We start from the raw sequence: 15,758 nt of genomic DNA on the forward strand, positions 1-15,758 counted from the left end.
AATTAAAAAAATTCAAGTTCTTAGACCACATTCTTTCTGTGTCAGAAACCTATGCTGTTTCACATATTTAATAACAATCCAAATTCAGAGCTGTATCAAGCTTGAATGTTGTGTCCATACTTGCCCCAACTGTTCAGGGTTCGACCTCTGCGGTCGTATCAAGCTGCGCCCCAGCGAAGCATTTTATTTTACCTAAATAAAATATTCTGCAGTCCACATCCTGTCACATCTTCAACTGGCCAGATTTCTTCCATCCATAGATAACAGCTACTTGTGGAGCAGGATCTTCTTACCCTTTCGGAGCACCTGAGATCACCCCTAGTTTTTGGTGGGGTTTGTGTTGCTCAGTCTTTATTTTTCTATGTTGTGTTTTGTGTACTGTTGTTTGTTTGTCTTTTTATACGACCGCAAAAATATTGGTATGACGTTGGCATCATCGTTGTCGTCCAAAGACACATTTGTTTTCGCACAATTACTTTAGTTTAAGTGAATGGATCTCTATGAAATTTTACCATACGGTTCAATACCACAAAAGGAAGGTTGGGATTGATTTTGGGGGTTATGGAACTAACAGTTTAGGAATTAGGGGCCAAAAAGAGGACCAAAAAGGCATTTTTCTAGTTTCCAGACAATAACTTGTGTTAAAGTGTATGGATCTCTCTGAAATTATACCACAAGTTTCCATATCACAAAGGGATGGTTAGGATTGGCTTTGGGGGGGGTTACGGCTCAAACCGTTTAGGAATAAGGGGCAAAAAAAGGGGGAAAAAAGGGTTTCCTGGATAATGGACAATTTAAAAGCAGTGTAAGGGAGGTAATCCAAAAACAAAATTGTACAATGTTGGATTACCTCCCTTACACTGCTTTTAAATTATCTATTTAAGACTTTTATGATGTATTTAAATTGGTAATTATGGTTGCAAACTCCATTGGTAATTTGAAGTGAGATTATGACCATATCATGAGGGAAAGAATTTTTTTTTTTGGAAAAGTGGGGGGGGGGGGGGCAATTTTTTCTCATTTCAGATTTCAGAAATTAAACAAAATTTCTTCACATATTTGGGGGGGGGGGGGGGGGTCCAATACGCAACAGCATAGTGTATTGCACAAGAGCAAACAAAAAAGGGGGTTAATTTTAATTTTTTTTTTTTTTTTGGGGTGGGGTGTCAATTCACACATGCACAGTGTATTGCACAAAAGTAAAAATTGAATATAAATTCAAATCATATAACCAATTCTAAGTTCTTTGACTACAGTTATTCTGTGTCAGAAACCTATTATGTGTCAAATATTTAATTACAATCCAAATTCAGACCTGTATCAAGCGCGAATATTGTGTCCATTTTTGCCCCAACTGTTCAGGGTTGGACCTCTGCGGTCATATCAAGCTGCACTCAGGGAAGCATTTTATTCTTTTAACCCATGGCGTTGTCAATTTAGTTTCGACTTGTGAGTTTGAATGTCCCTTTGGTATCCTTCGCCTCTCTTTTACTTGTCTATTTTTTAGTGTTTTCGTGCATCCTGTATTTTATGTTTGCTTTTGGCTCCCAAGTTATACTTAAGTTCAGTGGTGGATCCAGGTTGGGGAGTTCCGGGGGTTGGAACCCCCCTTTTGTTTTATGATCAATGCTTTTGAATGGGGACATATGGTTGGAACCCCCCCCCCCCCCCCAAAAAAAAAGAAAAATGGCTGGATCTGCCCCTGTAAGTTGGAGTTGGAATTGTGGAGATACCTGCACTCAATTTCTCTTCCAACCGAGCTTCCAACATTTTTTAAATGGATTTGAGTAAAAAAAATATATATGACCTCTAACACTTTTCAATATATTTGTAGTGCATCCTTTACTTATTTAATGCATTTAGGGTTCTTAATTATATAAAAATAAAATTAAGTAGGATTCAGATTTTGGGATTCACCTGTCCCTGAGATTGAGGGTATTATCATGATTATGGGACCAAAAGCCCAACTGTATCTATATTAATTTGATTTTGTTCTTTCAGAGTTGATGGTTTACTGGCAATAGCAGTTACAGACAGAGATGGCGTACCGCTCTTGAAAGGTAAAGTGTAACATTTACTAGTTAATTGAAAATAGAAAAGCGAGAAACAAATCTTATTATTAAAAGATCTGCCAAAAATGTCCATATGTAATGTGTAGTTATGCATTTGCCATAGAATTTCTTTTTGAAAACTTGCTACAGAGCAGAACAGAGTGATATCAGATTTTGATCTGTTTAAAATAAACATTTGTTTGAAAAGTAATAGTACATTATATGAATGGAAAATACAGACAAGATATTTCTACCTACACCAGAGATAAATTTTCATATTTATCAATATTTATCAGATATATATCAATTTAAGATTTTCCACAGATATATCTTTAGAAATAATAAATGTTAAGTGTTGAGATTTGATATATGTCTTGAAAGCATGAAAATGACAAAAACAATCATGGATTTTTTTTCTTATCAAACAAATTTCATTCAATCTTGCATAATATTTCATTCAGATAACTATATCAGGACCTGGTGAAAGAAACTATTTTTCCTCCCCCACAGGCACCTGTTTGGTTCACACTATATTAAATGACACTCGACATCATATAGTTATTTTAGTCCAGACTTCATGATGAAGTATAGCTGATGGATATTATTATTGAAATTTGATTAATAATTTACAGCCATTATTATGACAATTCAGTTATAATTTACATTTTTTTTTAATAATGTTCTGTTTTCATAGATAGTATAACATGTATAATAATAGAAGTTAAAAGAGTAGATTACCACTTGAAATTGGTAAATTGTTGCCTTTATTAATAAACATGGGTGGGCTTTATTTTAACTTCAGGTAGGATTAAACGTCTTTGACAACATAAGATAGATAACTCTGAATGGCTTACTAAATTTTCTATCGAGAGCCACTGTCAATTAAGTATTTAAGTAATGTAGAAGAATACGTCAAAATTCTTAAAACAAATTGGTTTCCGTTCTCTTACTTTAGTTTGCCTCACCAAATGTTATGAAACTTATACACAATGTTTATTATCACAAAACACAGATTAAGTATGAATTTGGGTGGCATCACTTCTACCTTTCTAGAGTTATGACCGTTTACAAATGGAAAAATTGCTGAATTTTTGGTTTCCGTTTTCTAACTTAAGCTTGCCTCAACCAAATGTTATGAAACTTATACACAATGCTTATTACCACAAAACACAGATCAAATTTGAATTTTGGTAGGGTCACTTTTACCCTTCTAGAGTTATGCTCCTTTACAAATGGAAAAATTGCTAAATTTTTGGTTTCCATTCTCTAACTTAAGTTTGCCTCAACCAAATGTTATGAAACTTATACACAATGCTTATCATGCTTATTACCACAAATCTCAGATCAAGTATAGGAATTTGTGTAGTGTCACTTTTACTGTTCTTGAGTTATGTCCCTTTATAACGTTATATGCAAGCAGGGGCATCATCTGTGTTCCATGGACATATTTCCCATTTATTTTCGTAGAATTTAAGTAAATTGAATTATCTGCACTCTTTTGTACATTTTTTTACAGTTTATTAATCTAGGACTTTACCAAATAATATATTGATTTATCGTGTCATCAGCAGCTAGTAAGATTAGCCTTTTACTAATCAATAACAAGTGATGATGAAAAGGTGACCGCTCAACCTTTGCAGTTTACCTATATATCCTGTCAAACAAAAATATACTAGGACAGTGTTCTCCCACCGAACTTTAAGCATCTTGCTTATGTGATGCTATTATGGTTGAATGTGATTCAATCTGAAATGTTTTTTGTTGATATTGTAATGGATGTAATGCTATAAATTCATTACAATAAAAAGAGTTATTTCAAAATTCCTCCAGTTAATCTGGAATTTGTGAGGGGAACACTGCTATGAGAAACATAGAAAAGATGTGAAATCAAATCAATTTATACTGCCTGATTCAGTGATTGAAATGTAGTCAATAAGCAAGTGTGCAGTCAGGGTCAAACTTCCCCCAAGGTCAAGAAAGTTGTGTCTCAATATAAAATGTACATTTGAAGAGCATAACTAATTCAAATCTAGATAATTTTAAAAGAAAATTTGATGGTTTCAGGATCAACAGACCAGGTACCAGAACTAGCGTTACGTCCAAATTTTCTATCTACATTTGGTACAGCCATAGAACAAGCCAACAAAATAGGATTTCAGCAGAGTAAAAGTTTTATATGTTTATATCAGAACTATCAGGTAATCACCACATATGGGTAAAATATTTGAGTGATCAAAATGGCCTCAGAGAGATAACTCTGTAAAAATCAGCTGACATTTTAATCACATTCTATTGTAAAGGAAATATTAAGCTTCTCAATGATCAAAATTAGTGTTTGTCAAACTGCTATATGTCCAATGAAATTTTTCCAATAAAGTGTGGTTCAAGTTTCTTGAAATTTTTATATTTTTGTCAAAGGGTCAAAGTAAATATTTTGTCAAAATTTTATGAAAATTAAATGAGCAAAACTAATTTTAGTCATGGTGTTTGGTACCACTTTAAGTCTGGAATAGAATTGAGTCATAGGCATGATGGTAGTTCATTTGTTATACATATCTCAATAAGTTTTTTCTGTAGATTTAAAAAAAAAAGAAGAGAAAAATCAGACAAAAATTTAAGAAAAATAATCAAATTTTGTGATTATTTGATATTTAGTTGGAAATGTTTACAAATAGTTTTGTAGTAGTTTTCCTTCCATTTGATAACAAATCTGACTTTATATCTTAGTTGCACCAGTTGTAAAAATATAAATAAATTCTTATAAAATAAAATAAATATGATGTCTCCATATATGTTTTTGGAACTTTTTTAAATTTGTTATCGTTTTTAACCTGTTTTTTTTCCAGGTTGTTCAGATAAACAAAACTCCAGTGGTGCTAACATTTATTGCAGATAGTAATACAAATACTGGTAATTATATATTTTTAGCTCACCTGGCCCACAGGGCCAAATGATCTTTTCTCATCACTTAGCGTCCGTCGTCCGTAAACTTTTACAAAAATCTTCTCCTCTGAAACTACTGGTCCAAATTTGACCAAACTTGGCCAAAATCATCATTGGGGTATCTAGTTTAAAAAATGTGTCCGGTGACACGGCCAACCAACCAAGATGGCTGTCATGGCTGAAAAATAGTACATAGGGTAAAATGCAGTTTTTGGCTCATATCTCTGAAACCAAAGCATTTAGAGCAAATCTGACAAGGATAAAATTGTTCATTAGGTCAAGATCTATCTGACCTGAAATTTTCAGACCAATCAGGCAACATGTTGTTGGGTTGCTGCCCTGAATTGGTAATTTTGAAAATTTTGCAGCTTTTGGTTATTATCTTGAATATTATTATAGATAGAGATAAACTGTAAACAGCAATAATGTACAGCAAAGTAAGATCTACAAATAAGTCAAATGACCAAAATTGTCAATTGACCCCTTAAGGAGTTATTGCCCTTTATAGTCCATTTTTTACAATTTTCATAAATTTTGTAAATTTTTGTAAATTTTTACAAAATATTTTCCACTGTAACTACTGGGCCAAGTTCATTATAGATAGAGATAATTGTAAGCAGCAAGAATGTTTAGTAAAGTAAGATCTACAAACACATCACCATTACCAAAACACAATTTTGTCATGAATCCATCTGTGTCCTTTGTTTAATATGCACATAGACCAAGGTGAGCGACACAGGCTCTTTAGAGCCTCTAGTTAATGTTGTTCTTGATTATGTATTTTGATCAGAATATGTTTTACTTTTAATCCTTTAACATGCAGTAAGTATATAGTTTGCAAAGAGCAAGATTAGAGTTATGTTTATGAATAGGAACATGGTTAAAAAGGCTAAAAAAGAAAATTCATTGTGTCCTTTCAAAAGTTTCAGTTAACCTCACATATTGGCTATCTTAAACATGTGTTGTTCATGGTCGGTTGTCTTTCCTTGTACATCTATTGATTGTTTTGTTTTAGGAGATGGTGACTAGCTAGTGTGTACTGTTGTACCATTGAATATTTTTATGCCCCCGCCATAGCGGAGGGGGCATTAAGTTTTACCCTTGTCCGTCTGTACGTCCGTACGTCCCAAAATTGGTTTCCATTCTCTTACTTTAGTTTGCCTCAACCAAATGTTATGAAAATTATACACAATGGTTATTACCACAAAACTTAGATCAAGTATGAATTTGGGTAGCTTCATTTTTACTGTTCTTGAGTTATTTTCTTTTATAACATTATATGCAAGCGGGGGCATCATCTGTGTCCCATGGACACATTCCCCAATTATTTATTATTCCTGTTATGTTTTTGTCAAGTCTGCAACATTTTGTTGCCACAGCAAGATATAGGGATCCTACATTCTATTGTTGTCATCATCAACATTTAGGTTCAGTCTGTGGTTAAAGATTAATAACATTGTCAAACCTTCATGGAATTGTGAAAGATTTGGACCGATGTTTCTTTATGAAAGATAGTATCCAAAGTTAAATTTTTAGATATTTTTTATCCATTTTTCCGTATTTTACTGATAAAAGGTTTTTATGCAGTTAATATTAAGATACAGTCTGAGGTTAAGGTTTTTCAGACATTCTAATTCATAACTTTGTCAAAACTTCAAAAGCTGCGTCGGATAGAAATCGACCTTATGCACATGAACATCTGTTTACCTTTATCCGGTTGAGAAAATTTCTATGTAAAGTCTGTAACTGTTTGAAAACTGAGTTGATATCCTTCAAAACAGACCAAAATTCATCTTTTATTTCGTATTTGAATGTTCCAAAATAATTCAAAGTCTTATACATGTACATTTATACGTGCACTTGCTTAAGGTCCATTTCTATCCGACGTAGCTCTAATGACATGAAACTTGGGCAAAATGCAGTATCCACAGCAAAATTTTGAAAGTACTTTTTTTTATGGCCCAACCTAGGGGCATTATGTTTTTCGGTCTGTGCGTCTGTTCGTTCGTTTGTCCGTCCGTCCGTCTGTCCTGCTTCAGGTTAAAGTTTTTGGTCCAGGTAGTTTTTGATGAAGTTGAAGTCCAATCAAATTGAAACTTAGTATACATGTTCCCTATGATATGATTTTTTTAATTTTAATGCCAAATTAGAGAATTTACCCCAATTTCACGGTCCACTGAACATAGAAAAGGATAGTGCGAGTGGGGCAAGAATGTGTACTATGGACACATTCTTGTTTCATATTTTATTGATAAAGAGGACCTAGTTTTTTGCAGTTTACATTTACTCCAGGAATAGATTACCTTAGCTTTATTTGGCAAACCTTTTTCGGAATTTTGGGTCCTTAATGCTCGTCAACTTCGTACTTTATTTGGCCTTTTTAACTTTTTTGATTCAAGCATCACTGATAAGTCTTTTAATAGATGAAACATGTGTTTGGTGTACATAATTTAATCCTGGTATCTATGATGAGTTTATTTAGATACAGTCTTTAGTTAATGTTCTTTAGATATCAATAAATTTGTCAAACCTTTATGGAATGTTTTGAAACTTGGAAATAAGCTTCTTAAAGGTCAAGAAATATAGAAATAAGAAAATGTGGTATGATTGCCAATGAGACAACTCTCCACCAGAGACCATATGAAGTAGGAGTTAGCAACTATAGACCACAGTACAGCCTTCAACAATAAGCAAAACCCAACTGCAAAGCAAGCTGTAAAAGACCCTGAAATGACATATAAAACAATTCAAACGAGAAAACTAATGGCATGATTTATTTACAAAACAATAAATGAAAAACATATATGAAATACAGCAACAAACGACAAACACTGAATTACAGAATATACTGACTTGGGCAAGCAGATGCAGAATGTAGAATAGAGTCCGAAGACAAAATGAATTTTTGGATATTTTTCTGTATTTTCTGATAAATGGACTTAGTTTTTGGCAATCAACATTACACTTTAAAACTGACAAAAGTAATAGCTGGCAGTTTGAATAGACATAAGATATTTGTAAAGAACTATTCTGAAATTTATAGAAAGTACCTTTCACAACTTTGAAGTGACCTGAAACAGTTGAATCATCAGACATTTCTTGTCCAAGTCTACATTTCACAACAAATAAACAAAAACCCATACAGAAGGAACCAAGAATAGTTTTACCTGTACATTGATCAAAATTACAATACATATTGATATAAAAAGTTGCTTTCACAACTTTGAAGTTTGAAGTGATCTGAAGCAATTAAATCTTCAGATATTTCTTATCACAGACCTCATGCAACAATAAACACATAAAAACCCATACAGAGAAGGAGTGAATAAACAATAGTTTACATGTACTTTAATTCAAATTGTATATATTTCAGGCTTATTGTTGAATTTAGAAGCAGATATGAAGGACATTATAAATGAAGTTTCAAAAGTGGTGTCAACATCATAGCACGGATGCCATACTGCAAAATGCTGTTTATATTTTGTATATAATTTATATGTGCAATAAAATAATAAATTGATACAATGTACCCTGTTATGAGAGACCACCCTTTCTGTCACTAAAAATCAGTCTTTTGAGATGATTTAATCTGTTAAGATATAAGTGATGATGAGTTGAAATTGTCACCGTCTATACCTAAAGACCAAAAGAGGTTGGTCTCTCAAGACAGGTCTACAATACTTACAAAATATTTATGTATTTCTGTCAGGAATGAGGATATAAAATTCATAACAACATAGAAATCTTGAAATTTCTTAAGAATGGATTGTATGTTGATGATTACCTTAAAAATTGTTATGATTGATTCTTTTTGATATTTTATTTATGAAATAGATTAATGAAATAGATTAGTTTTATTTCAAATCTTCATTATAATTGCATTTGTAAAGAGCATATTTCTACATTTTTTGTCTTTAAATACTTACTAATCGCATGATTTTTCAAATATTTTGGCCTCAAGTCTCCCTGAAAAAACATGACTTGGTAAAACATCTGGTGTAGTAAAGATAGATACTATTAATGTTATTAAATGGAATAGGATTTTAAAACTGTCAGTTCTGATCAAAACAATAAAACTATATGACCATATTTGGAAAACGTCTTTTTCTTTCCTTTCTGTTGCTATTCCTTCATAGGACATCTGATGGAATTAGAATGATGATGTAACCTGTAATAATTCATTCAAAAAATTATGTAGATTTATTAAAGTGCAAGGTTTTTTAAGGAAAAATAAGACAAAAATATATTTATACATTTCTTCAAATATGGTATTTGTTGAGTTTGTAATTATTTGTAATATAAATAAAAATGTTCTCAAACAGTTTAGTTGTAATGTTCCTTCCATTTGAAACAAGGTCTGATTTTATATCACTGGATAACAGAGTAACAGTAATGTACTAGTACTACAACAAAAAATGAACATTCATGATGAGAATTTTATGCAACAAACTAGTGGCAGTTTCAAATGGATATTTTATTCCAATGAAATTATACCAGTGTACTTTAGTGTATGTTCACTGGTGTTAATATGTCTTTTGATTGAGTTAAGCCATTTCAATTGATATTTTATAGTGTGTCTTTCTATGTTGTGATGTTACACTATTGTTTCAGATAAGGGTGAAGGTTTTGTACCATTAAAACATTTAAACCCGCTGCAATTGTTTGCACCTGTCCTAAGTCAGGAATCTGATGTTCAGTAGTTGTTGTTTGTTGATGTGGTTCATAAGTGTTTCTCGTTTCTCGTTTTTTATATAGATTAGACCGTTGATTTTTCTGTTTGAATGGTTTTACACTAGTAATTTTTGGGGCTCTTTATAGCTTGATGTTCGGTATGAGCCAAGGCTCTGTGTTGGTTTACTTTTATAAATTTTGACTTGGATGGAGAGTTGTCTCATTGGCACTCATACCACATCTTCTTATATCTATCAACTACTGCAAATTATATTAGAGTTATATGCAACATTGCATAATATTAAAAGGGTTGATGCACATTAAACATGGATTTGTTTCTGTTTACAAATTATAGTGCTTTCTGGACTAATAGAGTGTTTTATTATCTCACTGTATATTATTCTGTTAGAAACCACTGAACATTTATGGCAGATAAATAATCATTCAGGAAATATAACCCTTCTGAAATATAATTGTTACTGTAGCTCTATAACAATGCATATTTGTGAAAAGAGCAGAAAATAATAAAAAGCTAAAAAAAATAATATATATCTATAAGACTTTGGTACTACATTTTTGTAATTGTATAAAGCTTTATATTTCAGAAGGTAGAAGACCTGGATGCTTCATACCTCGTATATATGCAGATTTCTTGTGTTAAGAAGTATCCATCTGTCAAATGTCCATTGTCCTTGATTTCATTTTCATGGACCAGCAACTGCTTGAAAAAAAAGTTTTTTTTGTCATTGGAATTTTTCACTTATTATGAGTTTTAGGATAACCATATTTGGTATATGGGTTCCTTGCAATCTCTACATGTCTGTCAGACAGGGTTCACATGACCTCTACCTCATTTCATGGATCAGTGATCAAGGTTTAAGTTTGGTGGTCAAGTCCTTATCTCAGATTCTATAAGCAATAGGTCAACTATATTTGGTGTATGGAATGATTGTAAGGTGTATATGTCTGACTGGCAGGTTCATCTGGCCTTGACCTTTATTTCATGGTTCATTGAACAATGTTTAGTTTTTGTGGTTTGGTCTTTTTCCGGTACTATAAGCAATAGGGACACCATATTTGGTGTATGGAATGATTGTAAGGTGTACATGTCTCTGGCTGGTTTCATATTACCTTGACCTTTATTTCATGGAGCATTTGTCAATGTTAAGTTTTCATGGTTTTTTTCAGTTTATCAGATGCTATAAGCAAACAGTCAACTATATTTGGTGTATGAAATGATTGTAAGGTGTACATGTCTGTCTGGCAAGGTTCATCTGACCTTGTCTTCATTTTAATGGATCATTGATCAATGTTTAGTTTTCATGGTTTTGTCAGTTTATCAGATGCTATAAGCAAAAAGTCAACTATATTTAGTGTATGGAATGATTATAAGGTGAACATGTCTGTCTGGCAGGGTCCATTTTACCTTGACCTCATCATTACTATTCATTTCTGATTAAAATCTAAGCAAGCTAGACATTTCAGAATGTGCACTTTTGTTTATGCTCAAGTTGGGTTTTTGTATGTTCATCAGTTTGGTAACCAATTTTTGGTCTTTTTTTTTTCTATCAAATTTTCTTTCAATGTATTGGTGATGCCCTTTCTTGTTATGTGTTGTTATGTTTATTACATTCTTTATTAGACAACCAATGAATAAAATACCCTGCAAGATTTCTATGTTCCCTAAATGGATTAGCCTATATGTGTTCCTGTAGGAAAATGTGTATGACTGAAAGTAGATTTTGAAACCGTGAACCAAAAAATAAAACAACAGAACAGAAATCTATACGTCAATGCAAGGTCTACACTCTTGGACAAAATATACTGAAATATAAACAGCCACTGGCAAGTTCCTGACTCATGACATGTATAATAAAATTTGGCAGATTTTAAAGTACTAAACCAGTCTCAACATTTATCTCAAGCAGTGGAATGACAAAATGTACAATAAAATTTAGTTCGAAAAAGTGCAGCAGTAATTCAGATGACAAAATCACAGGATACAAGAAATACAATTCTCAATAATATAGTATCAAAGAATTCTCGTAGTTCCCGAAAGAGAGCTAAAAGCTGAGAACTATTTTGATAAACAGATTAAACTCAGAGTTAAAATCTGATAAAATAGAATAAGTGGAACTGTTCCTTCAATACTAACCACTGTTTCATACACCAACGTGGTGAACAATAAAGAAAACAAGACGTTTTCCCCCGATTTTATAGATTGACTTCATTTGGTCAAGAATATGGATGCGTATTTGGCCAGTGTAAAAATTCTCTAGAAAAATAATAATGTCTGTCATGTGAGTAACTAGATGCTATCATTAGTCTACACAACGTTAAGAGTATATAATGGATGTGTTCAAAGGGTGAACATTTTAAAGAAATTATGTTGGATTATGAATTAAGATGTTTTACAATAACATGGTTGCGTTATATTGGCTATGTTGCAGTACGTCAGGAGATTTGATCCCCTTGTCTCTCCACACCATATCCCTTTCTACAATTTCTTTGTACTTCATGAGAGTCGGGAACAACTTCATTTGGTATACATAGTAAATAATCGAAACCTCTGTCGAAACATGACTAAAGTAGAATACTCGCTATATAGAGAGCACATCTTTATTAACGCTAATAATTAAAAGTGAGATTGTTCATGGGTTTACGATAAACCATTACAACAAAAAACTTCATGACATGTATCCATGCGTGGATTTATGAGAAATCCACGAAAAAGCGACCAAAGACGTGTATCTAATCCCAAGAAAAGAAGATAAAATCAATGTTTGATTGTTTTGTACCTAAGTACGAAAAATGTAAAAAGGACATGTAACGAAAATATCAAACTCCAGGGTAAATACGAAAAGAGGAAGTCTATTAAAACTGACAAAACCAAACGATCGACTATATATGATCCTATATCATCCAACGGAACTTTGTACAGCTATTTCCCGAAGAAAATAGTGGGTTTGATAACATTAACGGTGCCAATTTTATTGCACGAGATGTTCATTGGACATCTCTTCAGTGATGCTTGAGGCCAAGATGTTTAAAATCCAAAACATAACTTTGAAGAGCTGAAATAATACGGTGTTTCCCTTTCTTTCACATTTGAGTTAAATAATGGTGTGTATGTATCGCTAGTTCAAACAGTGAACGTAATACTATCATTGTTTCGTTACCGTCACACTGGTAAATAAAAACATAGATATAATTATATCTATGATAAAAGTATTGAGATAGTGCGTAAAAGTCAATAGGTTAGCAACCTTACCCACAAATTTTATTAACAAATATATCTTTGTTTGCGATATTGAAATTCAGAGTATATCGGAAATACAGCTCCGCTTACTGTACTTATGAAGAATTTACAATAAAGTGCATACATGTCTGATCTGAAACATTGAACTAAGAGAAAATATTTCTGCCTAAAACCACTACTGATTTTTTTTAATTAGCAGCATGTCATGTTGGTTAGCTACTTTATATAAATGTAATTAAATGGGTCACAATTCAACTATTTGTTTTAATTATTCCATCACATAGGACTGTTTTGATTGACTTAGTTTTGTACAAACGTTAAAGGTATACAAAAATCCATCATTTGAAAACTATAACCATTGCGTCAGTTTAATACCCTTGACGATCTAGAGCTTGATATATAGTATAGATGCCTATCTAAAATGTTTTGATTGCGTTTGGGGTGAGGGTGCTGTTGTCTCATTGACAAAAACCTAACATCTCTTTAAGGCCTATTCGGATTTATATTAAGTAATGTAGACTTGAAAATGGAGATTTATAAGTCTCAATTCAGTTATCCATGAGCAATCTCTTATTAGTCTTAAAATAATTTTGATTGGATGAATTTGTATTGTATCTATCAGAGACATATACATACAATGTGTCTCTGTAGAAATATCTATTAGTCCCAGATTACATATATATCTATTTTATTAGTTAGTAAGTAATTGTTAAATCATTTGAGGAGAATACAGTTAGCATATAACTAGTCTTCTCTGAGACCCTCTGGCAAATTAAAAACAAAACATAAATATATACAAATATGACAATGAACTATACTATATTTGAGAAAAACTACGAATTTCTGGCGGTAATTTTTACCGGCCAGTAAAAAACACACTATGAACAAATACAATTTTAATTTAATTTGAAAGACTATTGATGAATTGTTTTCTTGATAAAATAAAAAAGGCACTGGCTACGGTTACATGGAAATGTAACAATAATAAAATAATTATTGTTACATTGGAGACTAATTGCCGGAATGCAGGGTTGGGTAAGGAACCGACTAATTACGAATGTAACAATAATATTTGTGTCTACGGTTACATTGCGCTATTGTTACATCGTCATCAATATACTGCAATGTACGATGGGACTAGAAATATTTATTAAAATAAAATTTGAAAACTTTTATTTGATATTTAAAATATTGCATACAATTTGTAAAATCTTTATTTGATATTTACAATATTGCAAACAATTTTTGAAATTCTTATTTACAATGACAGTTTCTACAAATCCAGTGTGTTGTTTTTGGAGAATGTTTTAGTCCGACGCATTGTTGGTGAAACCACTCGATCCAAGCAGCCATTACAAACAGTGATGCGACATTTTACACGTTTGTATTGCATATAGTTCAATTCCATTCTGCACTTTTTTGAAGATAAAAATTTGAGTCTAGATATTGTTTTAGTTTCGATTTAAACGCATCTGAAGTTTTAAATTTTTCACCCAAAACAAATTTGGTAATAGGAATCACTTCATTCATTGTTCAAAGTATAATGACAGTAATAAGGGTACTGAGGTGTGCAGTTAAATACATAGAAGTGGACATTTTTCTCAGTTCAAGTTTTTAACAACGAACCATTGAACTATATTTTTCGCCTTTGACACTGGCACTACTTAACTGGACCAGTTTCTTTAAGAACATCAAAACAATTAATACTTAAAACTATTTAAACACATTTTGTTGAATATAAATAAATTATTATTATTATCATTATTACAAATATTATCTAGTACATATCAAAGAATTAAGCAACAAAACTACAGAGGTTAAAGTTTCAAGAAATTTTTATTATCGTGGCATTCTTTAATGTAACAATGACGCAATGTAACCGTAGACACAAATATTATTGTTACCGTGATTCGGAATTAATCGGTTCCTTACCCAACCCTGTATTCCGGCAATTAGTCTCCAATGTAACAATAATTATTTTATTATTGTTACATTTCCATGTAACCGTAGCCAGTGCCAATAAAAAATTATTGCATTTTGATAACTCAAAAACTTGCTAAAACTGATCAACAGCTGATTGGAATATTATACTACCCTTTCCAACATTCTAAAATTCATTTCTATCATTATCATAGAATTTCTCCTAAAGGCTATACACCTTATCGCTATTTAGTCCAATCCGGAAAAAACAGTCATTTAGACAACTTCCTGTTTGGGTCAACAGGCCGCAAACAAAGGTCATCAGTAACGAGCTGAGGGAGGGAAAAATTTAGAAAGCGATCAATAGGAAACTTTGATAGATTATGATCCACTTTTTCCAAACTCAAATTATAGTCAAAAAAATATTGTGTTTGAAGTATTTACGATGTTTTAAACAGGTCTCATTAAAAAGTATCATGCATGGTGCATTGTTTAAACAGGGTCCCAGATAGCGTCAACTGGATGAAAAAGTTGTGTAATTTTAGAACTTATCCGGAATGGAATAAATAGCGATTAGGTGTATTGTACATTGAGTCAATCAGGGGGAAAATGTGACCGATCCATTTCAATGGTTTAAAACTCATAGTTTATCTATTTGGTCTTTTTATCTCGAACAACATGGTGCGAAAAGAGTAATATAATACAAATTACATGTCTCTGGTTCGAATTTGTATATCGGGTTTGAATTTGCCGCTCAAATTACTTTCATATGGACTTTTTTATTTTCGCAATTTTAAAATAAAATTATGAGTGTACTACCAAAAATAAACATTTTTAATGAATTAATTTCCAAGATACGATTAAAATCGGTCATTTTGAAAAATGAAATGCGAAACTGTGTATTTGAAAAAACT

The 15,758-nt window shown here is 32.1% G+C and overlaps 1 protein-coding gene and 1 long non-coding RNA gene across 3 annotated transcripts in view; both read left to right on the plus strand.

Annotated features, from left to right (window-relative positions):
* Positions 1–9,316, plus strand: part of LOC127709487 (ragulator complex protein LAMTOR3-like) — a 30,899-nt gene extending 21,583 nt beyond the window's left edge. For both annotated transcript variants that reach the window (XM_052215085.1, XM_052215086.1), the window contains exons 3-6: positions 2,002–2,060; positions 4,116–4,249; positions 4,898–4,961; positions 8,368–9,316. In XM_052215085.1, coding sequence (XP_052071045.1) covers positions 2,002–2,060; positions 4,116–4,249; positions 4,898–4,961; positions 8,368–8,441 — 331 coding nt within the window. In that variant the 3' untranslated portion in view covers positions 8,442–9,316. The remainder of the gene's footprint in view (positions 1–2,001; positions 2,061–4,115; positions 4,250–4,897; positions 4,962–8,367) is intronic.
* LOC127709491 (uncharacterized) overlaps positions 1–15,758 on the plus strand; it is a 194,807-nt gene that overhangs the window by 151,056 nt on the left and 27,993 nt on the right. The window lies entirely within an intron of this gene.

Source organism: Mytilus californianus, unplaced genomic scaffold, assembly GCF_021869535.1.
Source record: "Mytilus californianus isolate M0D057914Y unplaced genomic scaffold, xbMytCali1.0.p SCAF_7, whole genome shotgun sequence".
Lineage (NCBI taxonomy): Eukaryota > Metazoa > Mollusca > Bivalvia > Mytilida > Mytilidae > Mytilus > Mytilus californianus.